The sequence below is a fragment of the Rattus norvegicus genome, chromosome 10, assembly GCF_021556685.1.
Source record: "Rattus norvegicus strain SHRSP/BbbUtx chromosome 10, alternate assembly SHRSP_T2T, whole genome shotgun sequence".
NCBI lineage: Eukaryota > Metazoa > Chordata > Mammalia > Rodentia > Muridae > Rattus > Rattus norvegicus.
The window spans coordinates 20,774,540-20,800,991 of NC_141543.1; the positions used below are offsets into that span (position 1 = coordinate 20,774,540).

General features: G+C 52.9%; 4 protein-coding genes across 10 annotated transcripts; 2 read left to right on the forward strand and 2 right to left on the reverse strand.

Annotated features, from left to right (window-relative positions):
• The first annotated feature begins 6,889 nt into the window (after positions 1 to 6,889).
• On the forward strand, positions 6,890 to 15,841 carry Ciao3 (cytosolic iron-sulfur assembly component 3). 2 transcript variants are annotated; one of them, XM_087572830.1, is made up of 11 exons: positions 6,890 to 6,970; positions 7,372 to 8,204; positions 9,859 to 10,002; positions 10,288 to 10,420; positions 12,056 to 12,190; positions 12,540 to 12,658; positions 13,257 to 13,386; positions 13,803 to 13,875; positions 14,147 to 14,284; positions 14,727 to 14,884; positions 15,049 to 15,841. In XM_087572830.1, the coding sequence occupies exons 5-11, from the start codon at positions 12,169 to 12,171 to the stop codon at positions 15,285 to 15,287; spliced, it is 879 nt and encodes a 292-aa protein (XP_087428956.1). In that variant the 5' UTR covers positions 6,890 to 6,970; positions 7,372 to 8,204; positions 9,859 to 10,002; positions 10,288 to 10,420; positions 12,056 to 12,168; the 3' UTR covers positions 15,288 to 15,841.
• On the reverse strand, positions 15,837 to 18,557 carry Haghl (hydroxyacylglutathione hydrolase-like). Of its 4 annotated transcripts, NM_001430179.1 has the most exon segments (9): positions 15,837 to 16,211; positions 16,531 to 16,610; positions 16,795 to 16,896; positions 17,084 to 17,187; positions 17,269 to 17,377; positions 17,464 to 17,581; positions 17,661 to 17,725; positions 17,988 to 18,173; positions 18,416 to 18,557. In NM_001430179.1, coding segments are annotated over 8 exon segments (852 nt in total). In that variant the 5' UTR covers positions 18,093 to 18,173; positions 18,416 to 18,557; the 3' UTR covers positions 15,837 to 16,042.
• A 716-nt stretch (positions 18,558 to 19,273) lies between these two features.
• Positions 19,274 to 23,177, forward strand: Ccdc78 (coiled-coil domain containing 78). 2 transcript variants are annotated; one of them, NM_001430186.1, is given in 13 exon segments: positions 19,274 to 19,416; positions 19,799 to 19,915; positions 19,999 to 20,085; positions 20,293 to 20,409; positions 20,670 to 20,758; positions 20,871 to 20,949; positions 21,026 to 21,151; positions 21,409 to 21,584; positions 21,702 to 21,783; positions 21,943 to 22,025; positions 22,624 to 22,690; positions 22,766 to 22,866; positions 22,957 to 23,177. In NM_001430186.1, coding segments are annotated over 13 exon segments (1,296 nt in total). In that variant the 5' UTR covers positions 19,274 to 19,356; the 3' UTR covers positions 23,069 to 23,177.
• Antkmt (adenine nucleotide translocase lysine methyltransferase) lies at positions 23,174 to 25,066 on the reverse strand. 2 transcript variants are annotated; one of them, NM_001127447.1, is made up of 5 exons: positions 24,743 to 25,035; positions 24,253 to 24,357; positions 24,027 to 24,167; positions 23,600 to 23,650; positions 23,175 to 23,445 (listed from the first exon to the last, which is right to left on the reverse strand). In NM_001127447.1, exons 1-5 carry the CDS (start codon positions 24,902 to 24,904, stop codon positions 23,236 to 23,238), a joined length of 669 nt encoding a protein of 222 aa, NP_001120919.1. In that variant the 5' UTR covers positions 24,905 to 25,035; the 3' UTR covers positions 23,175 to 23,235. The 2 variants fall into 2 exon arrangements, with proteins under 2 accessions (XP_087426349.1, NP_001120919.1); XM_087570223.1 differs by lacking the exon at positions 24,027 to 24,167 and having other exon boundaries at positions 23,174 to 23,445; positions 24,743 to 25,066.
• Between the last annotated feature and the right edge of the window lie 1,386 nt (positions 25,067 to 26,452).

The following is a 26,452-nucleotide window of genomic DNA, read 5'->3' on the forward strand; positions in this document are numbered from 1 at the left end:
TTCTTTCTTTTTTCTTTTTCTTTTTCTTTTTTCTTTTTTTCGGAGCTGGGGACCGAACCCAGGGCCTTCCGCTTGCTAGGCAAGCGCTCTACCACTGAGCTAAATCCCCAGCCCGGAAGCACATTATTCTTGTAGAGGCCCTGAATTTGGTTCTCAGCAGACATGCCGTGGGGTTCAACATCCCTGACCTCCACAATCACAGCATGAACACACCCAAAGTTTAAAGTAAATCTTTAAAATATTATTCAATCCAGGTCTGGTGGCAAATGCCTTTAATCCCAGCACTCAGGAAGTAGAAACAGGTGAATGTCTGAATTTGAGGCCAGCCCGGTCTACAGAGGGAGTTCCAGGACAGCCAGAGCTACACAAAGGGGCCCTGTATCAAAAAAAAGAAAAAGAAAATAAAAATGTTATTGAATGAGGAATATGTAAATGAACATTAAAAACCATGCTGTGGCCAGGTGTAGTGGTGCACACCTTTAATCCCAGCACTCGGGAGGCAGAGGCAGGAGGATCTCTGTGTGTTCAAGACTGGCCTGGTCTACAGAGTGAGTTCCAGGACAGCCAGGATTAAGTAAAGAGACCCTGTCTTTAAAAACAATAAACAAACCAACCTCGCAATGTGTCCCTTAAACATACACAATTATTTATTTTCCAACTACATTACTAAGACTGGGAGGAATTGGGTCGTTTTGTTTCAGTTGTTTTCAAGATAGGGTCTTCCTATGTAGTTCTGGCCTCACACTTGCTATACAGGCTAGGCTGGCCTTGAATTCACAGAGGTCTAGCTGCCTCTGCCTCCCAATTAAAGATGTTCGTCACCACATCTGGCTTTAAAAAAAAAAAAAAGAAAAGCTTTTTAATTAAAAAAAAAAAAAAGCAGGTTATGGTGGTGCTTGCCAGTAGGATTTGCTGAAGGAGGCAGAGGCAGGAGGATCACAAGTTCAAGGCCAGCCTGGGCTACACAAAAAAAATTAAAAAAAAAAAAGAGCCAAACCCAGTGGGTTAAACCACACACCACCAAGTCTGTCAACCCAAGTTTAACCCCAGACTCTTTAAAGCTGTCCCCTGACCTCCACACATTCTCCATGTTTGCCCCAGATACACACACACACACACACACACACACACACACACACACACACAAATGAGAGCCAGTGAAATAGTCTGGCAGGGAAAGGCTTGCTGCCAAGCCTACTAGCCTGAGTTTAGTCCCCAGGACACACCCTGTGAAAGAAGTCCCATACCAAGTCCTCTGACCTCTGTCTTCTGACCTCTCTCGGTGCACTGTGGTATGCAGGTGCTTACAGACACATATATACACGATAAATAAATGGAAATGGCGTCTGGGTCAGGGATGAGGACATGTTCCATTTGGTTCAGTGGATTCTTGGAGCCCATGTGGTGCAGACCAGTGAGGACTCTGTGCATGCTGGCAGTCTCTGAGAGTTCATATTATTTAATCTAAAAATGACTTACATCCATTTATTTATCGTGTATATATGTGTCTGTAAGCACCTGCATACCACAGTGCACCGAGAGAGGTCAGAAGACAGAGGTCAGAGGACTTGGTATGGGACTTCTTTCACAGGGTGTGTCCTGGGGACTAAACTCAGGCTAGTAGGCTTGGCAGCAAGCCTTTCCCTGCCAGACTATTTCACTGGCTCTAATAAAAAATTAGTTCTCTCCAAAGGAGTCTCATTGGACAAATCCCCCTTAAGGGTAGGACCCATGTCCAGCAGTAGATTTTCAAAACAAAAACTCAACGGTATCATTGGAAGCTCTTTGTCTCACGATGCTAAATCAGGGCATTTTTTCCTTACCTTACAGGCTCTTTGCGTACATGTTATGGCTTCCCATTTTGTGTTTTTATGAGATTTCTGTGTGTGCAAATGTGTGTGTCTATATGCACTCCCTGAGCTTTTTCTTTGCCTTTTTCTTATATGTTGTTTTGTGTGTTCTGATTTGTTTTTATTGAATTGCGTCGTATTGTATCTTATCGTATCATTGTTCCTTAGGTGACTGTTTTCTAGGGAGGTGGATCCGATGGAAGGGAAGGTGGGGAGGAACTTGGAGGAGTAGGGGGAGGGGACACCATGATCAGAATATATTGTATGGAAAAAAAATCTACAAAAATAGAATAAAATAAAAAAAATACTTGGCAAACAAACAAACCAATAAATAAATAATAGAAACCAGGGTGACGACTCAGTGGTAAGAGCACGCGAAGCCAAGCTTGGCGACCTGGATTTGGTCTTTGGAACCCACAGAGTGGAGAGAAAATCAACTCCAACCAATCTTCTGACCCCCACTTTGCTCATACCCACACTCACACAAGCAAACAGGCCAGGCAGGGATGGCGCGCCTTTAATCCCAGCGCACTGGAGCGAGAGGCAGGAAGATCTTTGGGAGTTTGAGGCCAGCCTGGTCTACAGAGCAAGTTCCAGGACAGCCAGGGATACAGGGAGAAGAATCCCTGTCTTTTTTTTTGGTTCTTTTTTTTTTCCGGAGCTGGGGACCGAACCCAGGGCCTTGCGCTTCCTAGGCAAGCGCTCTACCACTGAGCTAAATCCCCAACCCCAAGAATCCCTGTCTTGAATAACCAAAAGAAAGATTGATTGATAGATGGATAGATAGACAGACAGACAGACAGACAGACAGATAATTTTAAAATAGGAATAAATGTTAAATGTAAAAATAACAACAAAATTGGGCTGGAGAGATGGCCCAGTGGTTAAGATCACTGACTGCGGGGTTGGGGATTTAGCTCAGTGGTAGAGCGTTTGCCTAGGAAGCGCAAGGCCCTGGGTTCGGTCCCCAGCTCCGGAAAAAAAAGAACCAAAAAAAAAAAAAAAAAATCACTGACTGCTCTTCCAGAGGTCCTGAGTTCAAATCCCAGAAACCACATGGTGGCTCACAGCCATCTGTAATGAGATCTGATGTCCCCTTCTGCTGTGTCTGAAGACAGCTACCGTGTACTTATATATAATAAATAAATCTTTAAAAAAAAAAACTTGGAGCGTGAATTGTGCACTGCCCCAGTCACCATGGTCCTTGAGTAGACACCTCAGCTGGCAGGAAGCTTGAGGCCGGAGCACACACACCCTTTTGGCAGCCCAGCTCACTACCCTGCTGGAACAACCACCCAGGCCTCTCATTAGCTACTAATTGCGGCTTGCGCAGGCTCCCCTGGGGCCGTTGCTGGGATCCCACCTGTTGACAAGATGTAGTGGCCCCAGAAGGACAGGGCCATCTGTTGATTATGCCACTAATGATGTGCTCACTGCACAGCACTAGTTCCTTTCAACAAATAAAGCCCATCTGTCGGGCCTCCGTCACCCCGATCCTACTCGACACCAGGCTTTAATGGCGTAGGTAGGGTTTCAGCAAGAGAATACCAGACAGTGAGGGTCCAGCTTCAATATCACCACTGCAAAAATCTTCCTACAAAAGGCTACTTTATCTCTATATTGCTATCGATGCCACCTGAGCCCACAATGTAGCACGCATTTGTAATAGTGGGGCCCACCCCTCACAATGAGCCCAGCACCCCAGAGGGCCTTTCCCATGGGGAAGCACTGAAGGGACACAATGAAACACATTAGCCTTACATCCACCCAGACAAGAGTGGTGACCCTGATACCATCAGAAGCCTAGGCTGATTCACCCACAACTTACTGAGTGGCAAAGAGGTCTCTGCTGTCCACTGTAACAATCAGCTTTGTCACTACAGTGACAAAATCCCTAAGTAATCACTAAGAAAAAGGGGACAGAAGAGCTGGCTCAGTGGTTAGAGGAGCTTGTTGCTCTCTCAGAGGACCAGAGTTCAGTTCCCAGCACCCACACCAAGGCTGTTCACAACTGCCTGTACTTCAGCACATCAGAACGTATCTTCTGGCCTCCAAGGATGTGTGCACATGCACACACACACACACACACACACACACACACACACACACACACACAAAGATGTAAAGAAAAAACTGCTTGGAATGCAGCCCAGGTGTTAGGTGCTCAGTGGTTCTAGGTTGCTCTTCTGTAGCCGTAATAAAACATCACAATCAGAAGCAAAGAGTTTACTGCACCTTACAGGTTAGAACCCACCACCTGGAGGGCAAGAGCTCAAGGCAGCAGCCTAGAGGCAGAAACAGAAGCAGGCATCACGGGAGGAAGCTCTGGCTCTCTTTCCCAGGATGGCTCAGCCTGCTTTCTTATACAACCGAGGAGTGGAAGTGCTCACAATACAGGCTGGACCTTCCACATCAATCATTAATACAGAAATACCGGCAGGAAGTGGAGGAGCGCGCCTTTATTCCCAGCACTTTGGAGATAGAGACAGGTGGATCTCTGTGAGTTCAAGGCCAACCTGGTCTACAGAGCGAGTCCCAGGACTGTCAGAGCTCAGTTACACAGAGAAACCCTGTCTCAGAGAACCAAAAATAAATTAATTCATTAATAAATAATGAAATATATACATACATACATACACACACACACACACACACACACACACACACACACACACTCAGGCCATTCTAATGGAGGCAGTTCTTCAACCGAGAATCCCACTTCCCAGGTGACTCTGGCTTGTGCTGAGTTGAAGAGAACTAACCAGCCCCAGCATCTGTTCCCACAAGGTATGATGTTCTCAAGGCGATCTTTGACGAAGTCTAGTACAGGAGTTTGGCAAGAGAGGTTCAGAGACACATAGAGGTCAGGTGGCCATGTGAAAGGCAATGGCTGGAAATAGGAGTTCATAGGGCCAGACCACCCGGAACCCCAAGAGGGGAGGAAAGGTGGGAAAACCTCTCCCCTGCCATCGGAGGAGGGCACGAATACCACACTACCATGGACAGTAAACTTTTCATCTCCAGAGCTGTGAAAATAAATCCCCGTTGCTCTGAGCACCCAGTTGTGGCCATCTGTCACAGCAGCCTCCATCCGGGTCCTAGCACGTGGCATGTCCTTACACAGGGTGAAGCTGGCATAGTCGATGGAGGAGGCAAGGCTATGGGCAAGTCTCAGTGAGAACCACATGGGCAGTAGAGAGTGGCTGCTTTCCCCACCTAGCTTGCAAATTAGTACCTGTGGGGCAAAGGGAGTCTATGTGTATCCAGGACAGCCAGAGACACCCAGGGAAAGGAATGGCACTGGGGCACAGTGTCCCTGGCTGGCCCCTGTGTCCTCCCTTCCCCTCCCTGATGTCTGTAAACCCTACAGCTCCCAGAGTCTAGCTTAGGGCCATGCACAGGGGAAGCACACAGTAAATACCAGCTAATGATGCTGATGAAATAATTTGCAAAATAGGAGCTTGGGGACCCTGAGGCGTGACATCTGCACTGAGCCAGAGCCCTTGGGAAAATGAGTTAATGAAAGATGTCTGAGGGGTGCCCAGGCACCTCTGTGTGTGCACAACACACGAGAGGGGGGAGGGAAGGGGAGAAGGGAGAGGGAGAGGGAGAGTCAGAAACTGATGTCCTATTTTATGAACCACACTGGTGAAATCACTTTGGTCTCTTTAGGGGACAGACATGACTTGAGACTGGATGGCCGAGACTCAAGGCCATTCCAGAAGCTGGGGTTCATTCTTCCTTCAATCTCCACCCTTTTCACTGACTGCTTCAGGGTCACAGTGTAATCCTAGCTAGCCTAGGGTTCACTACATAACAAAGCTAGCCTCAAACTTGAGGCAACTGGGCTGGCAAAATGGTTCAGCAGGTTGCCACCTTGACAACCAGAGTTCAATTCCTGGAATCTCCATAAAGCAGGAAGAAGGGCTGAAGAGATGGCTCAGTGGTTAAGAGCACGCATGAAATCAACTCTCATCTCAGCCTGATTGCAATCATTTCTAGCAGACATTTCGGTGACATTAATGATGTCACAGAGCCAGGCACGGTGTCACACACCTTTAATCCCAGCACTCCAAGACAGAGGCAAGTGGATCTCTGTGAGTTCACGGCCATTCTAGTCCACCAAGTGAGTTTCAGGACAGTCAGGGGTACACAGGGAAACCCTATTCCATTTTTTTAAAATGACATCCACAATGATTTCTAAAGTCGTTTTTAACCACCCTGGTCAGAAACCTTCTTCTTCATTCCAGAGGCCAGCTTTCCATTTGCAGGGTTGCCTGTTCTGGACGTGACTGGCTTCATGCACATACGCTGTAATGTCTTCCGGGATCACCTACATTACGATGAATGCAAGGACTTCTTTCTACTGCTCCAGGCCGTTCTAGTCTGTGTCTGTTAGTGGGCCCTGGATATGCCTCACATTCTGCCAACCCTCCACTGTGTTTGTTCTAATAGACTTGGGGGCCGGGGATGTCTCTCTCCTGTGTCACCCTTCTTCCAGCATTAGAATCCTCCGGCAAACAGAAACTGTCCTTTGGCCCTGGTCCAGTCCAAAGAACCTGCTTCTGTAAATGCTCTCCCACATTCCTGTCTTAAAATCTCAACAGCACTTGTCGATCTCATTTTTGGTAAGCCCATTCCACAGTATCCCAGCGAATCAAAGTTAATTTTGTGTTCTGCTGCTCACTGTATCTGGAACCTTCCATGAGTACTGTCAGTCAAGGTGATGAGTGAAACCCGTATTCTCACCCCTATGCGGGACAGACTCTGACTCTCGAGTTTCATTCTTTGCGTTCTTTGTCTATGCTACCCCTGTACACCACAACCAAGGGACGCGTGGGAAACTGAACGCTGTGGAACTTGCACCTTTGAGTCCGCTGGTCCAAGCGCTGAAGGCGGCCAGCAGAGGGCGCACACTCTTTTCAAAGCTTGTTCACGGAAAGAAATGAGCATGCGCTGGAATTTGCGTTTTCCGGCAGAGTGGCGGAACTGCGTGCCGTTTGAGTGTCATTTTGCGACAGCCCCGTGCGACGCTCAGCGGCAGTGAGGCTGTCATGGCGTCGCCCTTCAGTGGGGCACTACAGCTGACCGACCTGGATGACTTCATCGGGCCGTCTCAGGTGGGCCGGCCAAGGGCGAGTCGCGCAGGAGGAGGGTCCGGGCCTGGCTGTGCGCCTCGGGAAACCGCTCTCTCCTGTGTCTTTTCCTGAGCAAGAGACCCGACCCGGGCCCCAGGGCCCAGGTCCTCTGTCAGTCTAGTTCCCTTCTTACTAACACAGACAACTGAGGCCAGGGATGGCCGGACAACCCGGTTACTGGGCCCGGAGCGATCTCCGGGACCATGGGAGTGCTTAGTGGTGACAGGCAGGCTTAGTGTTTAAAAAAAAAAAAAGATTGGGACTGTTATGTGGCCTTCAACTACTGTTCCTAGAAGTGTCACCGAGCTGGTGATGCAGAGACATGGTTGGGGCTGGACAGCTTCCACACACCTGTGAGACATCCCTTCCCATATCTCTCTCAGAGCCAGTTTCTTCATCTCTGTGGACAGGGAGCAAGTTGATGGGGCAGGTGAGATCTCCACTTGGTCCACAACCACAGCTAATGTTCCTGACCTTGCCTTGAGGAAGACAGCCACCCCTGAAAACAGGCAGGATGAACCGGGGCATCTTACCCGAGACTGACATCTTCTGGAAAGCCACCAAGGTTCTGGAAGCAATAACAGGAGAAGGGGGGAGACATTAAGTCTCATCTGTGGTAGTAGGTTGGAGGTGACCTCTAGATGTTTCCAAAGAAAGCCTTCCTGGGGGTTGGGGATTTAGCTCAGTGGTAGAGTGCTTGCCTAGGAAGCACAAGGCCCTGGGTTCAGTCCCCAGCTCCGAAAAAAAGAACCAAAAAAAGAAAAAAGAAAGCCTTCCTGTCCGGCCAGGCCTGTTGACACACTGGTGGCCTGCTGCTATCTGCACTTAAGAGGGCCAGGCTGGTCAGGGCTTCTGCATTAGCGTGCATATAGGGCTCACACCAGTCTTCATGGACCTGGAGAATAAGTGGCCTTGGTGACATTTTCCTCTCCTTGTATAGAAAAGGGTGGGCAACCAGAGTTCAGCATGGCTTCAGTGGCAGGAAGGAGGTAGAACTGGCCTTGGTGGCGAGCTTCACTCCGTGGCCAGTAGCCAGCCATCCCTGAGGCCCACCATCTTCCGTCCTCCATCCGAGTTGCTGTCTCCTAATAGAGCCGGTTTGGGTCTTTTCCTGGTGCAGAGTTGCATCAAGCCGGTGACGGTGGCTAAGAAGCCTGGAAGTGGGATAGCCAAGATCCACATCGAAGATGATGGCAGTTACTTCCAAGTGAACCCAGTAAGGAACCAGAGCTTTTGCCACGTCCCTGATGGGGGCTGGCAGTGGCCGGAGGAGGGAGGCTGGGGTGGGGATCTGAAACACACATCTTCTGCCTTTCCCAGTCAACCGTGAAACTCCTTTCAGCTCAACAGCGCTCTCTCTCTCTCTCTCTCTCTCTCTCTCTCTCTCTCTCACTCTCTCTCTCTCTCTCACTCCCTCCCCTTCCCCTCCCCCTCCCTGGTCACATTCAATGACCCTGGGGAGCTGAGACGGTGAGCAGGGGTGCCCATGTTGGGCATCCAGTCCGTCCTGGTCTGCGTGGGGGAGCCCTTTTGTAGAGATGCTGGATCCGTTCCTCCTCCCTTGTCCCCTACGTCTAGTAGCATAAGATTTTCTGGGTTTGATCCCCTCGAGCCCTTCTGTCCTCTAATCTGAAGGTTAGGTCCTGATATCTATTAAAATTAACCCTGACTGGCTGCCCTTTGCACTCTAAGGAATCCCTTCAAAGTCCGATGCACCACTGCCCTAAGAAGTGATGCCCAGCCATGGGGCTCTGAGTAGGGGAGGAAGCTTGGGTAGGATCAGGGGATGGCTGTGCAGATCCCCGTGGACAGTGACAAGCAGGATCAAGGTGTAGCAGCGAAGCCCAGCTGTTTGTCTACAACAGTGAGTGACTTCATGACACTCTGTGGCATCAGCTAGACCCCAGTGTACCAGGAGGCCCTGGTTCCCAACAAGCAGTCTGTCCCATGGATGGATGGACAGAGGAAGGTGCCCACCACCACTGGGCTGTGCTTTAAAGACAAGTGGCCTCGTCTGCATGGTGCTGCTGCTGCCTGGGCCTGTGGGCCTTTGGTTTCTTGTTGCGGTTAGCGTCAGGTTGGGGCATTGGTACCAAGCATGGGTGCAGAGAATAGCTGAAGGGACTTCAAACCCTCTAGGCTTACTTCTCTCATCAGTTTGGATCCCTGCAACTCAGCAGGCCCTGGCTCAGACCATTTCTGCCTCTGTAGCAGTGTTGATGGGTTCAGTCTGGCATCACGTTGGCATGACAAGAACCACTGGGGGTGTCCTGGAGACCCTGATTTGAAGACCAGGGTCCTGGGTCTATTCTGTCAATTCTGATGGTTGTTACCATCTGTACAGCCTTCTCTCCCACCCCCCACCCTCTCTTCCTTCATCCATTCCTGGCTATCCCTCTTTTATTCCCAGCCTGTCCCCACAGACCAGAGAGCAGCAGCCAGCCCCAGCAGGTCTGTTGCTTCTGCACTGACTCCCAAAGCCAGCCTTGCTCATGGGGTCCTGACACTCCAGTCAAGCCTGTGCCAAAAGCTAGAACTTGATGTCAGTGTGAACACCTAGGTTATCTAAGGCATCTGTGTATTTGTGTGATACACACTTAAGTTTTAAAAGCTGGATGTCAGGGATGAAGCTAGAGCCGGGGAGTGGGGCATTTGCTTGGTGTTTGCAGGGCCCTGAATTCCACCTACTGTCATGAGAAAAGAAAGAAAGAAAGAAAGAAAGAAAGACAGACAGACAGAGACAAAAGTGAAAAGGTGTCGTAGGACCCCAGCCTGCTCTCATGCTGACTCTTGGTGGCGTGAGTGGATGTCAAAAGGGTACCTGCCCATCCCCCATAAGACTCTGTGCTCCAGATTTTGCTCGCCTGCAGGATGGAAGAAGCCAGAAGCTGGAGAAGGCCAAGGTCTCCCTGAACGACTGCCTGGCCTGCAGTGGCTGTGTCACTTCAGCAGAGACGATACTCATCACCCAGCAGAGTCACGAGGAACTGCGGAAGGTTCTAGATGCTAATAAGGTAAGCAGTGGGGCTCAGCCCCAGCCGCCTACAGCATATTCCGTTAGGGGAAACTCAGCTGGTCTACCCGTTTGGCTTCCTGCTTCTTTAGGTTTCATGGCTCTCACATCAGTGGTCTCTGTTAGACCTGGAGCTCTGGGTTGGGTTCAAAACGTCACTGTGGCCGACTGTGGTGGGGCTGACGGGCTCAGTGAATCTGTACAAAGCCAGCAGAGCCAGAGGCTTCTCTCTCTCTCTCTCTCTCTCTCTCTCTCTCTCTCTCTCTCTCTCTCTCTCATTTTATAGGTGGCAGCACCGGGTCAGCAGCGGCTCGTGGTCGTGTCCGTCTCACCGCAGTCTAGAGCGTCACTGGCTGCCAGGTTTCAGCTAGACTCCACAGACACCGCCAGGAAATTAACTTCATTCTTCAAAAAAATAGGTAGGTGCAGAACCTTGAGTGAACCAGGGTGGCTGGTTCCGGGACTCCTCCCGCCCCCAGGGCACATGTCACTCAACCTGAAGTGAACAGTAGGGGCGCTCTCCGGAGTGTGACTTCAGCTTGAAGTTTCACGGTGAGGTCAGGACCTTAGGAGAGAAGCCAGCTGAGCTCTGACTTTGTACTGTAGTTGACTGGGTGGTATTGGTGTTTTGGTTTTCTGAAACTAGATCTAGGTCGGATTGGTCCTGAGCTGCCTTCGAGGAGCAAGTGCTGGAATTGCTTGCAGATGCCACCCTTGGGTTTGTTTGTTTGTTTGAGGCAGGGTCTCACTTTGTAACCCTGGCTTGTGTTGACTTCACTGTGTAGTCAGAGCCAGCCACAAACATACAATCCTCCTGCCTCAGCCTCCCTAGAACCTGGATTACAGACAGTGTGCTACTGCCCCAGCTTAGGTTACTGTTTGTTTTTAACTTTTTTTTACATGTATTTATCTTTACATGTAATTCTTTTGAGTGTGTGCATGTGTGTGTGTGTGTGCGTGGGTCACGGGACTATTCTCAGGACTTAGTTCTCTTCGTCTACAACATGGGTTTCAGCATCAACTCAGGTTATCTGGTTTGACAGCAAGGACCTTTCCCTGCTGAGCCGTCTTACTGGCTCCGGTAACTGTTCTTCACATCTGTTGGGCTGTGGCTTGGGTAACCTTTGGCTGACTTCTGTGCCAGGAGTTGGGGTGGAGGAAGACATGGGTGTTTTGAAAGCCCCCTGCTAAACCAGAGTGACCAGCAGCCTTTCCTGGGGAAGTGGAGGGACTGGGTATTCATGGTGCTACCTCCACAGAATGCTCCTCCTGCCTGTTAGACGACCTGGTACCTTATTGTCTACCATGACCGTAGTGTGTTGCAGGGGGCATGCACTGATAGGCAGGCACCCTGTGCTCCTGTGTGACCCTTGCCATGGTACTAGGAGTCATTGTCAGTCCTCAGAGTCCTAAGGAAAACCAGCATGGGGGTGGTGGTCCTGGTGAGTGTTCAGTCCAATGTCATCCCAGAACAGTTCCCAGCCTTAGGGAGAACCGAAGAACCAGGAGCACAGCCTTCCCCTGGGATCCTGCAGGAGCTTTAGCTTGTGCCAGGCTGACATAAGTCTATGTCTCACCGTGCTGAAAAGCTCACTGAGTCTTGTCTACACAGTCCATGCAGGGTTATAGCAGTGTGGCCATACGGGTAGCCCTAGCCTTTGGGGATGGCGTCATCAGGAGGCAGTTGGGGAGGCAGAGGTCTCTATATGCATCTCAGGTTGGTCTGGAGGAGGCCAAGCCCTACTGGTACAAAAGGCTTAAACACATTCAGAAAGGTGCCAAGAAAAGTATGGTTTTAGGAATTCTCTCTGCGGTTTGATGATGGGGCCACTGGGCAGCTCTCAGGTCATCCACACAGCAGGTGCTGTACCTGTTAAAACAGTGCTTCCTAAGACCCCATATGCCGTGGTGCCCTGGGGCAGAGCCTTGCCGCCCTGGGGCAGAGCCTTGCCCTTGGCCTGTGGTCCACAGCGCTGCCCCACTCAGGACAGAGGTGTTCAGGTTTCTGCTGCCGTTGGTGCTAAGGCACCTGCTCACCTTCCATCACTTTCTAGGGGTGCACTTCGTCTTCGATACTGCCTTCGCAAGGAACTTCAGCCTTTTGGAGAGCCAGAAAGAGTTTGTGCAGCGATTCCGAGAACAAGCCAACTCCAGAGAGGCCTTGCCCATGCTGGCTTCCGCCTGCCCAGGTGTGTCCACGGCTGCGAGGTTGTTCAGTTGAAGTTAGGATGCCATGAATACAGCTTGACATGGAAAATGATGGGGGCGGATTGTCTTTAGAGAAGGGTAGGAATGTCAGCGCCTAGGAGGTACCCAAGACATCGCCTGGAATCCCTGGTTCCCATTGGTATCGTCTGGGTACCAGCCTTCCCGTGACAGTGATGACAGGATGGGTGTTTTAATGCCACAGTCATTTTCTGTATGAATCGCTCCACCCCCAGAATGTCATGTCACTGCCAAGAGGCGAGCTGCTCTTTGTGAACCACCCCCAGGCCTGCCCTATGCACACCCCTAACCTGTTCGTTCCTCTTGACTCAGGCTGGATCTGCTATGCTGAGAAGACTCATGGCAACTTCATTCTCCCCTACATCAGTACAGCCCGATCCCCACAGCAGGTTATGGGCTCCCTGATCAAAGACTTCTTTGCACAGCAACAGGTAACAGGACTGGGCATCCCCGGGCAACGTATGAGGAGTGAGAGGTGGCCTGCTGGCTGGCCTGTGACCATGGTGCCTTCTGGGGGTGTCTGGGTGACTGAAACCTGATGGTGGCTGCAGTGGAGTGACATTGGCCTTAGATCAGTCTTGCTCAGCTAGCCCGTTACTATCTAGGCTGTCTTTTGTCAAGTATCAGGGGACCTGGGTCTTATAGAAAAGCACTTCTCACACCCAGGGGTGGCTTAAAGTCCATGTTTAGGGAGCAAGAGACCAAGGTCATGAAGCACACCCCGCTGACAGGATGAGGAAGGGAGCTGGCTTCCGTAGTACTGCAGCCACAAGCACTGGCATCAACCCTGTGCGTTCCCTCTACGTGTGCACATCCGCACTTCCCTCATCTGTGTTGTCTCCACTGTGACCTGACCTTTCAAAGGCAGTGAGAACTTGTCTTCTGTGCTGCAGCTGCCTGTTAGGGGCAGAGGTGGCAGAGACGATATTTGACCCTGGTCATTTGATGGCTCAAGACAGCTCTGCCTCACCTCTCACACTTCTGAGCTTGGCTTAGATGGGACTGAGGCCTTCTATACTCTCTCTGTAGCTCCTGACTCCTGACAAGATCTACCACGTAACTGTGATGCCCTGCTATGACAAAAAACTAGAAGCATCCAGACCTGACTTCTTCAACCAGGAGTACCAGACCCGTGACGTGGACTGTGTCCTTACAACAGGTGTAGTTGTCATGCATAACTCTGCCCTCTGATCCACAAGGCTCCCATGGAGCCAAGCACTGGGGCCAGGGAAACTGCAGGGCCTCTGAGCGCCTCCCAGGATCCTGCGGCCAATGGAGCCCAGTATTGTATCCTTGCTGGTTCAAAAGTGAGGGCAGGCAGGATCTAGTCCCTGTGGATCATACTTCCACCCTGCTTCTAAGTGGAGTAGCCTCTCCACTGAGGAGTGGATGCCTGGACTGTCAGAGTGGCCCTGACTCCCTTGACAGAGCTCCAGGAAGGAACGCCTTCCCGTGGGTCTGCAGGGGCTGGCTGGACTCGCCATCCCACCACAAGCTAGAGTAAGCGTCCCTCTGCAGATGCAGACAGTGCAGCCATTTCAGATCATGAGAGCATGTGTTGTGGTTCCTCTGTAGGAGAAGTCTTCAGACTGCTGGAGGAAGAAGGAGTCTCCCTCTCAGAGCTGGAGCCTGTGCCCCTGGATGGCTTGTGAGTAGGTGGTGGGGACTGAGAAACTTTATTTGGGATCAGATGCTGCCTGTGGGGTGGGGCAGTGTCTTGTCCCCTCCTTTCTACCCAGGCTGCCTTCTGGCCGACTCCAGACCTCCCCAGAGCCTGACTGGGGTCCAGGAGTGGTTGAGTTTACAGTGTCAGAGCAAAGCCTGCTCTTGAAGCCACCCGAGCTTCCCAGGGCCACCATAAGAGCAGTTCTTAATGTCTGACTACCAGAGACCTCCGCACTGACCCGCCCCTCTCCCAGAACCAGGAGTGTGTCTGCTGAGGAGCCCACCAGCCATCGGGGCGGAGGCTCAGGAGGGTACCTGGAGCACGTGTTCCGGCACGCAGCCCAAGAGCTGTTTGGAATCCATGTGGCTGACGTCACCTACCAACCCATGAGGTCAGCAGGGCAGGCACTGAAGTGAATTTGGGGGAACCCCCTAGAGCTTTGGCACAAGTGTGTCTCCTCTTATAACCATGAAACGAGGACCAACAGGCCAGAGCACTCGCCTCAGTCTCGGCAGACCCTGAGCCGGGGTGGTACATGTGGGGACTGGAGGATGCCTGCGTGGGTGTTGGCACTGGGCCTGGGGTTTCACACCTTGCTGGGTTTTGTGGTTGCCCTTTGGAAAGATAACCCTTTGCTAAGATCAAGGTAGGGATGAGTTTACTGGTGGGGCCGTGGATGTGAGCTACACACCCTTCTCCATCACGCTTCCTTGGTACAAGCAGGAAAAGACAGAGACAGCTGGTACTGCACTGAATCCCAGAAGGCTTCCGCACCTGGGCGGGGACAGTCTCATGGCAATGTGCATTTCACAAGCCTACTCCTGCACCTTCAGGAACAAGGACTTCCAGGAAGTGACACTGGAGAGGGAAGGCCAGGTGCTGTTGCGCTTTGCTGTGGCCTATGGCTTCCGCAACATCCAGAACCTCGTGCAGAAGTTAAAACGAGGCCGCTGTCCCTACCATTACGTGGAAGTAATGGCCTGCCCTTCAGGTAGTTCCTCCTAGCGTGGGCTCTGCCTGCTGGGATAGAGTAGCAGCTTTCCACCAGTGGAAGCTGGAAGGGGTTGGACAGGAGGGGGGCATGTCCCCCTCGCCACATCCAGGGGGTCAGAGGGCTAACCTGACTCCCTGTCCCTGCCCCGTGCTCTACCACAGGCTGCTTGAATGGAGGGGGTCAGCTCAAGGCTCCAGATACGGAAGGCAGGGAGCTCCTCCAGCAAGTGGAAAGACTGTACAGCATGGTGAGGACCGAGGCGCCCGAAGATGCCCCTGGGGTCCAGGAGCTGTACCAGCATTGGCTGCAAGGCGAGGACTCAGAGCGGGCCAGCCACCTGCTGCACACGCAGTACCATGCTGTGGAGAAGATCAACTCAGGCCTCAGCATCAGGTGGTAGGAGGCCCTGAGTCTGTGAGAACCCTGGGGGCAGCACCAAGGCTCCCAGGAAGACTGTGTGGGTATCCGCCACAAGGCCCACGCAGAACATGCCAGAGGTCCTCAGTTCAAGGAGAGCTCCATGGACGGTTGGATTCTTTGCTCCAGTGGGGCACTAGCTGCACATGGGTCCTTGACCATACATGATCTGTGTCTCTGGCTGGTAATGTTGCCTGCAGCCCACACACCTCCAGGGTCCACACTGAGATATGCAAGGTGAAGTGCAGGCAGGATCAGAGATACCCAAGTAGGTTCAATGAGACTCCAGACTCTTCCTCTGGCCTGCCTTCCGGCTGTAGGTGTCTGAGTATAAGGGGTTTCATTTCTGTGGCTCACCCCCAAAACTACAACGTGTAGGGCAGATATCAAGCCTGAACCTAGTGGGGCACACAATCTTCTACAAACTGCCTGTTTGCTAGGGTCTTGGGCTCTGGCAGTCTGTCAGCTCCCAGCCTCTATGGCTTTGAGAACGTCAGAGCTGGGTCTCACCACTAATAAACAGGTCTGCACCTCTGAGTATCTGCTGTGTGTCTGTGGTACCACACTGCGCCTTTCAAAGTTTTATTTACCCTCCTCAGTCCCCAGGATGTATGTCTCTGGACCCACAAGAGCTCCTACAGATCACACTTGTATGGCTCCATAAGCAGTCAGGGTGGCAGGGTTCCAGTCGGCCTGAGGTTCAGAGGAGTGTGGAGACAAGCAGGCTCCCCACACAGTTCACTTTTCCTGGCCTGTGCTCAGAAGCCCCCATTGTAAGGCCAGGAGTGCCCGGACCTGGGGCTGTGGAGGCTCCGAAGCAAGCTGGAAGCGTGCTCGCTCCCTGCAGAGCACCTCCAGGACCTGGGCTGGTGCCACCTGGCCTGTGAACGCACGGACTGGATCCTCTCTGCAGGGAAGAGTATGCTGGGGAATTGTGGGGCTGGCCAGCTGCCCATGGGGGCGGGGCCCAGCAGGGCAGTGGATGGAAGGAGGGCCCTTAACAAATGCCCTTCTCTGGTGCCAGGGACATTCAGCTCAATAAATAGTCCCTAGATACCCTCCTAACTACTCAAATGACTGCCAAAGAGGCCCTAAGGATGCCAGGCTGTCCTGAGACTGCTCCATGGGGAGACTAACTGGCAGTGCAGACAGCCTCTTGAGGTTGCCCTACCCGCTGATACGGCTCAGGGCCACCACAGGAAGGCCTAGGACACAGCCATACTTACGTCACCCTTAGGAAAGGGTTGTACATGAGCTCCTCGCCCAGCGTTGAAGGCACAGTAGGTACATCATCATCATCCCTCTTCTGCAAAGAACAGGCCCCTGATTACAACTGGGCCCCTGACAACCAGCAGCCACGGGGAGGTTAAGGCACAGCAGGGCAAAACCCAGCATTCTGACTCTCCAATGATTCCCTTTCTAACTCACCCCAAACTTCAGGAAGGCTACTCCCACCCCACCCCCTTTTATGGAGCAGGAAATGCATGCACCTGGGCCCAGGACAGCTTAGCTTGCACGTGGCTGTTGCAGGGCTCCACTTTCTGTGCAAACTCAAGATTGCTCAGCGTATGCTCATGACCACAGAACACCTTCTGCAAGAAGAGGATGCTCAGTGAGCACACGCTGCCCCAGGCCAAAGAAGGGCCAGGCACTCCTACCCCTGACCCACCCAGGCCCACACCACCTTTACCAAAGCAGGACAGCTACAAAAGCATAGGTTAAATACCAGGAGGAAGTCCAGTGCCAAGCATTTGGGCCCCACAGGAGGCCAAGGCTCACCGTCTGGGGTGGAAGGGTACCCAGAGTCTTGGCCAAGCTCTGGTACATCTGCTGGGCAGTGTCCTCCAGGTGCCAGCCACAGCCTGCCACTGACAGAGCATCTCCTAGGGAGCAAAGAGGGTCAGAAGGGGGTCGGGAGGGCACAGTGGAATTGGGTTGGTAGGTGAGTCCAGGCTGCAAGGTACCAGAGAAGAGGGCTGGTGGGTCCGGGCATTCATCCTCCCACAGGAAGTAGCTCATGTGGCCAGAGGTGTGGCCCGGCGTCAAGAGGCATCGCACGTGGATGGCCCCAAACTGCGATGGTGAGGCATTGGACCCGTGAGGGCCAGTGGGCAGGCCGGGGCCAGGACCCTCCCCACCCCTTCTGGATACATGCTCACCTGAAGTTCCTCTCCGTGTTCCAGCCTGCGGGTTAGCGCGCAGATCCGCTCATCTGCTCCCATGATAGCCAGTCCTGGCTGCAGGCGCGCCAGCTCCGCATTTCCACGTGTATGGTCCCTGTGGAAATGTAGGGGCCTGGTCAAGTCGGGGTACTAATGGAAGAGTCTGTTTTAGGCCTCAACACACACCCTCTTACCAGTGATGATGGGTGGACAGCACCGTGGTCAGAGACACTCCCTCGCGGCCAGCAATCTCCAGCAGCTGGTAAGGATGAAGTGACGGCCAGGTGGGCCACCCACCCCATACTGGCGCACTAGGTTCAGGTGCTTAATTCCACAGGGACCCAGGACAGCAAGAGTTAGGGGAGATAATGGACCGACAATTACAATTACTGGGGGACTACAAACACCAAAGGTAGCCATACTCCATGGGAATCCAAAGATAATACATCAAATTATTTGAAAAATTAGGGGGTAGGGTCTGCTCCGGGAGTCCCCTGATGGCATCCTTTGTCGGCCCTCACCCTCTTGGGCACAGTCACGTCTACAGCCACGGCCTCCCGTGTGTGTTCCTCAATGATCAGGTACATGTAGTTGTCTTCAAGTACCGGGATGACTTTGACCTTCATGGTCGCAGACCTCAGCCAGTCCGCAGTTCCTCAACCTAAGGAATCCCTTCTGAGTTGCACCGGGCGGGTCAGCCACACACACTGGGGGCACAAAGAAAGAGTTGCTCCGCTACCCAGGAGCTTCCGAGAGGAACTGTTTCAGTTCCAAGCTCCAAGACTCAGGGGCTACCTGCCCTGATCACCTCAGACCCCGCCCATTGTCCTAGCTTCAACTTCTCCGAAAAGCTACACAGCATTGCGGATTCTAGCTCCGCTCCTGATCCCTGTAGGCCCCGCCTTCCTCAGCAGACCCCGCCCCTCTCAACTGCACCAGGATCCCAGACCTGGGTCGACCTCGTTCACTCGCACATGAGCCGCCGATCTAGTCCTGGAGAGAGTGTGGCCGCTGCCCACCGCAACATCACCACTCCTCAGTCGAGATCCTGGGTGAGTGATGCAGAGACCTGATGGACGGTGGCAGGAACTGCGCGTGCACAGAAGGAACCACTCTCACCGGTTGATCACAGTGGCGCAGTGCGCATGCTCCAATTCAGCCTCAGGCAAGGGCACCTCCTAAAGTTAGCCTTTCTGGTTCCCAGGCTGAGCTAGCTCCCAAGGTCCACAGCCCACTTCCCTCAGACAGAGGCTGCTGATGTTTGTCCAGCTAGTTCACCTGCCAGTGTTGACAGAGGAAAATATACAAGGGTCTAATACAGTGGTTCTCAACCTGTGGGTCGCGACACTTAAAAATGGAGGGGGTCAGCTAAGACCATTGGAAAGCACAGATACTTACATTACGATTCATAACAGTGTCAAAATTACAACTTGAAATAGCAATGAAATAATCTTATGGTTGGGGAGTCACCACATGAGGAACTGTATTAAAGGGTCTCAGCATTAAGAAGGTTGAGAACCACTGGAAATAACTACAAATCCCTATGGGACGACGTGCATCCCATATAAAGACAAATCGTGTCTGTAACTAACTACAGGTACAGGTTTTGCATTGTCATGCACTCTCTGACCCAGCTGGCCTGCAAGACAGAGAGGGCGTGTCTGTTTTTTGCCATGAGGGATTGGGGCCCAGGAAGGAAAGGATGTCATTTGTGGATACCACTCTTCCTAACCACTAAACTGCCTTGCCCCTCCTTGTAGGCAGGATAGGCAGTCTCTAAGATCAACAGAGGCCTTGGCAACACTGGCAACACTCCCAATAACAGCAAGGAAGCAGGCCACCATCAGACGGATTAGAGGCCAGGGCTTCTTGGAGTATAGTATTGCCTCTATGGAGTATAGGGCAGCCCCAGACCCCAGGCCATGGGCCTCACTTCAAGTTGCAGAGAATGTGAGTCCCCCCCCCCCAAGATACTGATGTTTTCTTAGAGTCCTTCCTTTTCTCTCTCTTTTTTTTTTTTTGTTTTTTTTTGTTTTTTTGTTTTTTTTTTTTTTTTTTTTTTAGAGCTGGGGACTGAACCCAAGGCCTTGCACTTGCTAGGCAGGCAAGCGCTTTACCACTGAACTAAATCCCCAACCCCCTGAGCTAAATCCCCAACCCCCCTTTGTTTTCTTAAATGACCAGAAGGGATTAAGTCCCTGGATCCTGTGTCTGTCCCTGCTCAGGGAAGGGGCTGGCCTGGTTCAGGGGGGGCTGAAATGCCTCCATGAGAATTGGGTCCCCAGTCTAGGCCCAAGACCCACCTAGGTGTGGGTTGATGGTACCTTCTCAGGTTGTCCCAGGAGCTGAGGACTGGCTGCCAAGAGTTTCTGGGAACCCAGCCCGGGCCACTAGCCTGGAGACAGAGCCCCAAACACATCTGGAGCTGAGTGAAGAACAGCGGTTGCAGGTGGGTGTGGGGTTGTGGGGTCATAGTAGGAGCAGAGAGCCTAAGAAGCCACTGGCAGCCTCTCTCACCCTGGTTACCCACAGATTTCTAAGGAGCTAGTTGACCTGCAGATCGCAACCCATCACCTGCGTGAACAGCATGAGGCTGAAGTCTTTGAGCTGAGGAGAGAAGTGAGTAGCCAAGCGAGCTCTGCGTGTCAGCCTGAATTCATTCAGGAACAGAGTACACAGCTGGACAAGCACCATTAAGGGGTTCAGGTCCCTGAGAGTGAACATATACTTTTGTGTCTGTGGACCTCTACCTAGCTCCTGTCCGTGTGCTCCTGCATGTACCCACGTGAATATCTACTTACCCCAGGTCACCCTTAATCTCTGCAGGTTCTTCGACTGGAAAGTCGGGTGCTAGAGCTGGAAATGCACGGAACTGGTGCCTGCCAGGGACAGACAGTCCAGCCAGCAGCCAATCCAGGGCAATACCAGGTGTCACCACAAGAGGTCAGTGGAGAAACCCAGGCCTGAATGTCACCTACGGCAGACTCTAAGGTTACTTAAGCACTTAAGAGAGCTGCGCTGAGCACCTGCACAGGGGCAGTGAAATGGGTGTCTGCTGCTTCCTCCCCTCCCCTCCCCTCTCATCCCCCATGTCCACGAAGATGCAGCCCACGAAACGCAGGCTCTCAGAGCCTCAGACAGCCACCTAGCACAGGATCTGCCCACACGTGGTGAGTTTAGTGTCTGTCTTCTTCACCCTACAGCCATCGGGAGGCCAGCAGAGGCTGCAGGAGGAGCTGAAGTGGGTTCTGGAGCATCACAGAGTCAGGCAGCAGGCACTGGAGACACAAGTGTGAGTTTCACCTCACCGAGAACAAGCAGAGCCCAGTGGTCAGAGAGATCCCCCTTTGGGGGATGAGGGAGTACCTCACCCTGGCCTAGCTGAGCCTGTACTGTGTTCACAGGGGAGCCCTAAGTCGGCAGTTGCAGGGAGCCCGAGAGGAAGCCAGGACAGCTGGTCAGCAACTGGCTGCCCAAGCCATGGTGAGGGTTTAACCACTCTGGGAGCCTCGGGGCTGGCTGGGAGTCCTACAAACAGAGCACTCTTGGGTACTCCCAGGTGCTGTCCTCCTGTAAGGACCAGCTCCGGCAGGCTGAGGCTGAAAATGCTCAGCTGCAGCTTCAGCTGAAGAAGCTGAACGAGGAGTACGCCGTCCGGCTGCAGCGCTATGCCAAAGAGACAGCAGTAAGCACTCTGGTTATGTGCTATAGTGGTCAGGAGTAGACGGTGAGATTTGAAGAGTGCAAGTCTGGCCTGGGGTGGGCTGGGCAGACAGTTACAAGGAATTTGTGGACCCGGGTCCCTGCATAGCCAGCTAGGATAAGGGCTAAGGTTAAGCCCAACCATGTTACCCAACTCCAGCCCAGCTCCTGCAGCATGGCTGCCTAACCTGGTCCAAACCCAGCCCCAACCCCAGCTCTGTCCTACTCAACCCCCTCCAGGAGACTTCCAGTAGCACAAATCAGGCATCTCTCCAAGCTTTCCTGGAGGCTGCTCTGCAGGACATTCGGGCCGCACACAGAAGCCGAGAGCAGCAGCTGGCCCAAGCAGCCCGGGCCTACCGCAAGCGCCTGGCAGATCTGAACCAGAGGCAGGAGTTGCTGCTAACCACCTGCAGGTGGGCTCTACCCTGACCAGGCACCTGGGGTGGAGTGGGCCCATGTGACCTGTACTGTATGCTGCAGGAGCAGTGCCAGGCACAAACAGATCCCAACAGGTCACATGGTACTCCCAGGGCTACTTTTGCCACAGCCATCAACCTGGAGCCATCACCCTTGCACTGGGCCGCTGAACTCAGCCACCCAAGGGAAAATGAGGTAATACTGGGACCCAGGTGCCCCCTCCCTGCTGCCCAAAACTGCCTTGAAGCCCAGAGCCCCAGGAAGGACTCGGCCCTGGCCTGGTCCCAAGCTCAGAGCCTTTGAGCAGCTGGCCTTCTTCAGTCAGCCAAGGGAACCCACCATGTCTGTTTACAGTATGGCCCACACAGGACGACACTGCTACTGTACCCAGAGAAGGGATCTGGTGAAGCTTCCAAGGAGGACAAGTCACAGCCACTGTGAGTGCTTTCTGTTGGTACAGAGGAGGTCTACAAGTCAGGCAGAGAGCGCCAGAAGCTGCACAGCCTTCGTTCATTCTAACAAACTTGCTGCTGGGTAGGGTTCTCTTATCCCTGCTCTGGGCTATCTCAGTTTGTATGGGGAACACTGGTAATCATTGAACATGGATGGCTGCTTCGTTAAGTGTCTAATAGATAAACTTGGGTTTGGTGGCAGCTGACAGCCGGGTGGCCTCAGCAGCAGTAGCTTTGGGCCTCTATACCTGCCATATACTAGGCAGGCTCCTGGGTAGTACCTCCCAAGGATTGGGGAAGAAAACACCCAAACCTGGTATAGACCAGGGGTCACTGAGCTAGTCAGAAGATTAACCATGTACTGATGCTCCAGGCTCCAGTCAGTGCTGTGCTTCACTTTTTTTTTTTTTTTTTTTTTGGTTCTTTTTTTTGGAGCTGGGGACCGAACCCAGGGCCTTGCGCTTCCTAGGCAAGCGCTCTACCACTGAGCTAAATCCCCAACCCCCTAGTGCTGTGTTGTCCTAAAACCACACAGCAGGTATTGCACCTGGCTCAGAGACTGCCCCTCCTCTCCTTCCATCAGGGCCCTAGACACTGCATCCTGGGTCCAAATCCAGCAGAAGCTGCAGGACTTCTCCCAGGACACCCAGGTAGTGGGGAAGGAGTGGTGGGGATCCCCTCCCTACACCCACCCTCCCATGGCTCATGACTCATGCCTCCACCAGGCAGAGCTAGAACGGGAACGGGCACAGCTGATGGTCCGGGCCACCATGGCAGAACAGCAGCTTTCTGAGTTACAGGAGTATGTGGACCAGCACTTGGGCAGGTAGGCTGGATGTGACCCCAGGGTCCTAATCTCGGTGGGAAGAAAAGAACCCATGGCCAGACAAGTGATTTGTCTGATCATCCCAATCAGGTACAAGCAGGAAATCCTGAAACTGAGGAAGTTGGCGAATTCAGGAGATTCCCAAGGAGTAGAATCTATGCCTTCCACTAGGCCCCGGCGTCCAAGGACTCGGAGTCACTAGGTAGTCTCCCAGAAAAAGCTCAAATCAAATCTCTTCACAGCCAGCATGGAACCCTCTGGACGCCCACCCCCAGAAGTGATTCCCAGAATATACAAAAGTCAGAACTGAACCCACAGAGTCTTTATTTTATCCAATCAGCCAGCTTGTCAAGCAGGGGCCCTAGGGATCTAGGTAGAACTGGACTCTGGGATGGCCTTGATGGGCACCCCACTGGAAGACACAGCTGGCCCAGCACCGTGGACATCATAGGCCCAAACTCTGTCGGTGCCCTCGCCCACCACGGCTACAGGCTTCCATGTGGGAAAGGGGAACCGTCCAGACACCACACGGGCCCCTGCAGGAAGCTCCACTTGCAGCTTGTCCTCCAGCAGAGGGAGCTGTAGGAAAGAAAAGGAGGGAGGAGGGCACAGGAACAGGTAAGAAAAAGCTGTGCCATCCAACTGGGCCCAGAACATATTCCAGGCCTGAGAGTATCCAAGAGCCAAGACTGTGGCCCTGATCTCCCAGCAGGACAGCAGACCCACGACCTACCACACTGGGAGCCAGGAACACAGACACGTTGTGACAGTCCCTGAGGCTCACCTGTAGGAAACAAGGATAAAGGCTGGGGGCATGGGGTCCCTAAGGTAGGGCCTCTAGTCACCCAGATATCAGCATGACAGCCACTCAGAGCATGAAACTTGGGAGATAAAGGTGTGACTCAGTCGGCAGAGTGCTTGCCTAGCTACACGAATCCCTGGGTTTGATCTCCAGTTCTGCATAAACTAGGTCTGATGGTTTGTGCCTGTAATCCTGGGCTAGTTTGAGATAAGCCTGGACCAGAGTCCACATCTCAAAGAAAATAATGAAAGGAAAGGAGGGAGGGAGAAAATCAAGTTTGGAGAGAGAGAGAGAGAGAGAGAGAGAGAGAGAGAGAGAGAGAGAGAGAGAACAGGGAGGATCAAGTTTGGTGGGGTACCTTCCAGAGATCTTTTCGATGGTAGCAGACACTCCCGGAACAACCGGCCCTCCAAGCATGCAGCCGTGCAAGTCCCACAAGCCACGGGTTCAGCTCATACCCCACAGCTGGACGGAGACCACATTGGTGGGCCGCCAGCACCTATGGGAGCCAAGAGTGTGGGACCTGGATGTAGGGAATGGGGCCACCAAGGGAGGGACAACGAATATACAGACACAGGCCTTACGATCCTGCCATCACCAGAGCCTAGATCCACCATTTTTCCAGGGCGACCTCGCAACAGTGACAGCACGTTCTCAACCTGCCGGGCACTCGCGCCAATGTAGGGCACCTGAATAAGGAATTTGGTGGGCTGAGGCTAGAGTCACATAGGCAGACGCACCAGGTTGGGTGCCGTTGCGTGCCTACTAGATTTCCTTCCTTAAATTAATACCTGCCACACCCAGGGCAGCCCAGCCTACTCTTCAATCATAGGCCGATACCCCTTCAGTAATTCAATCCCAGCTTCATTCACTTAGCCTTGGTCATGATTATAAACCCAGGCTCTGCAACTTATTGGTTCCAACTCTCCGTGTATTGGGTTCCCTGTTTAGGTCCCGCGCCATAATTGATCCCGCCCATCTTTACACTATCTACAGTAGTAGCCTTGATTCCACCCATTTATCTTTGTCTTGCACCAGTTTTGGTCCCTCTTCTTTCAAGACTCAACGCTGCACCTGCAGTCTAAGAGGCACCCGACGGAAGCCCGGCTGCAGCAGCAGCGCCCACACAGTATAGACGGCCAATCCCGAGCCTGCTGCCGCTTGCAATAACTCTAGCAAGCCCAGCCGCTTCTCCCGCAGCTCAGTCAACGCTTCGGCTGGGTCGTCTTGATCCATGATTGAGAGACACGCAGTTCAAGGTCGTACTTCCCAAGGCTCCGGGCTGGTAGCTGGAAGCCGTTGCCCTCCCCTCTGCACCCCCGGCCTGAGCTGTGCTCTGTCCGCTCGGAGCCTACACTAGCAGCAGCAGCCGCCGCAATAGCAAAAGCCTAGGTATCCGCCCCATCAGACGCCGGAAGTGGAAGAGGCCTCCGCAGCCAGTCCGACACTCATTCTTCTCCGCCCAATCAACCGGGGGGCCCTCCTTGGGTTCCGAGTGATGGTTTGGGGTCGCGATGACCCAGGCGGTAGATGAGAATTACGGAGTTTGCCTCGAGTGGGTCTACGGTCCGAGACATACAGCGGCCAGCTTCAGGGTCCACTCTACAGACAACCATATGGAATCTCAGTTCTAGATCCCCCTGAGGCTGTACTGCTTCTGGCCCACAGACTTGGTTTATAGCCAGGGCCTATAACTGAAAATCACTCCCATGCAAATTCTGTTGACCAAGACTTCCTTTCCTGAAAGCCTACCCAAAACCCAGAAGCAAACCACAGAGGACGTCCTTCCACTCACCCCCACTCCCCACCCTACAGCGACATAATTAGGCGGGAAACAGTATTCTGGGGTCGAAGGAGAGGGGTGGGCAGATAGAGACAGATGTTGGCTCTCTAGTGAGTATGGAGGGAGGGGGCCGGATGTGAGCGGCTGGGTGCTGGCAGCGGGCCCAGCCTAGGGTGGAAGACAGCCCAGGAGCCCGGAAGGTCTCCTTCCTTCAAAAATAAAGGGTTGAGTGACTCCCAGTAAGGCCCTGCATGGAAAGAGATAGGAGCCTTGAGTCAAGCTGCTGTATCCCGACCACTCGCATCAAGGCTAAATGTCTGGGAATGTCAGGTGCTCCTTGTCTATGCTCACTCTGGGCCTGATCCTCCTCTGCTATCCCTAGCAGACACAATGATGGCTTCCAAATTGAACATGCCCAAGAGTGCCACTCTATCCCTCAGGTGCAGAGTGTTATCCTCCAAAACCCTCTGCAGGACAGGTGTCCAAAGGCAGGCAGCAGGTGTATGTGTATTCTGCACAGAGAGACTCTGCTCCATCCAGCTCAGAATCTGGCCACTGGGAGAATTATACCAGAACCCTCCCACACACTGAATTCTAGACAGGGTTGCTTGGACACAGCTATTCTTGTCTGCTCTTCCTGGCAGTATTCTCAGACCTAGCGCACTTAGAAAGCCCCAGCAACTTTACCTGACATTGGCACCCACACTCTTCTCCTCAGCTACCAGAGCTCTACTTGGAGATGCCTCTGGTCTCCACAGGGCTTCCCAGGTTAGCTCCTGTGATTTGGGTCCATCTTCTCACACACAACCATTCCCCAGTCTCTGCCTTCACTACCTGTTCCCTAGAGCAGACTTGAGGCCGCTGGACCAGCCTTCCCCTGCCAGATGGAAAGATGTGGGTCTAAACCCTTAGCACTCCACGGAGCTTGGGGAGATGAGAGGAATTAGCAAGGGGCCAGTTCAGAGGCTGATATGGAGGGAGAAAATGGTGTTACCTACTCT

Excerpts from the sequence above, each read along its gene's own strand:
- Ciao3 (XM_087572830.1), top strand. The coding sequence starts at position 12,169 with ATGCTGGCTTCCGCCTGCCCAG. Across the intron at positions 12,191-12,539 it reads GCTGGCTTCCGCCTGCCCAG|GCTGGATCTGCTATGCTGAG; the intron begins GTGTGTCCACGG and ends CTCTTGACTCAG. Across the intron at positions 14,285-14,726 it reads GTCACCTACCAACCCATGAG|GAACAAGGACTTCCAGGAAG; the intron begins GTCAGCAGGGCA and ends CTGCACCTTCAG.
- Haghl (XM_087571520.1), bottom strand. The coding sequence starts at position 18,092 with ATGAAGGTCAAAGTCATCCCGGTACTTGAAGACAACTACATGTACCTG. Across the intron at positions 17,378-17,463 it reads AACACGGAGAGGAACTTCAG|TTTGGGGCCATCCACGTGCG; the intron begins GTGAGCATGTAT and ends TCACCATCGCAG. Across the intron at positions 16,897-17,083 it reads GTACCCTTCCACCCCAGACG|AAGGTGTTCTGTGGTCATGA; the intron begins GTGAGCCTTGGC and ends CTCTTCTTGCAG.
- Antkmt (NM_001127447.1), bottom strand. The coding sequence starts at position 24,904 with ATGGATCAAGACGACCCAGCCGAAGCGTTGACTGAGCTGCGGGAGAAG. Across the intron at positions 24,168-24,252 it reads GCTCTGGTGATGGCAGGATC|GTGCTGGCGGCCCACCAATG; the intron begins GTAAGGCCTGTG and ends TGGCTCCCATAG. Across the intron at positions 23,651-24,026 it reads ATCGAAAAGATCTCTGGAAG|GTGAGCCTCAGGGACTGTCA; the intron begins GTACCCCACCAA and ends TGTTTCCTACAG.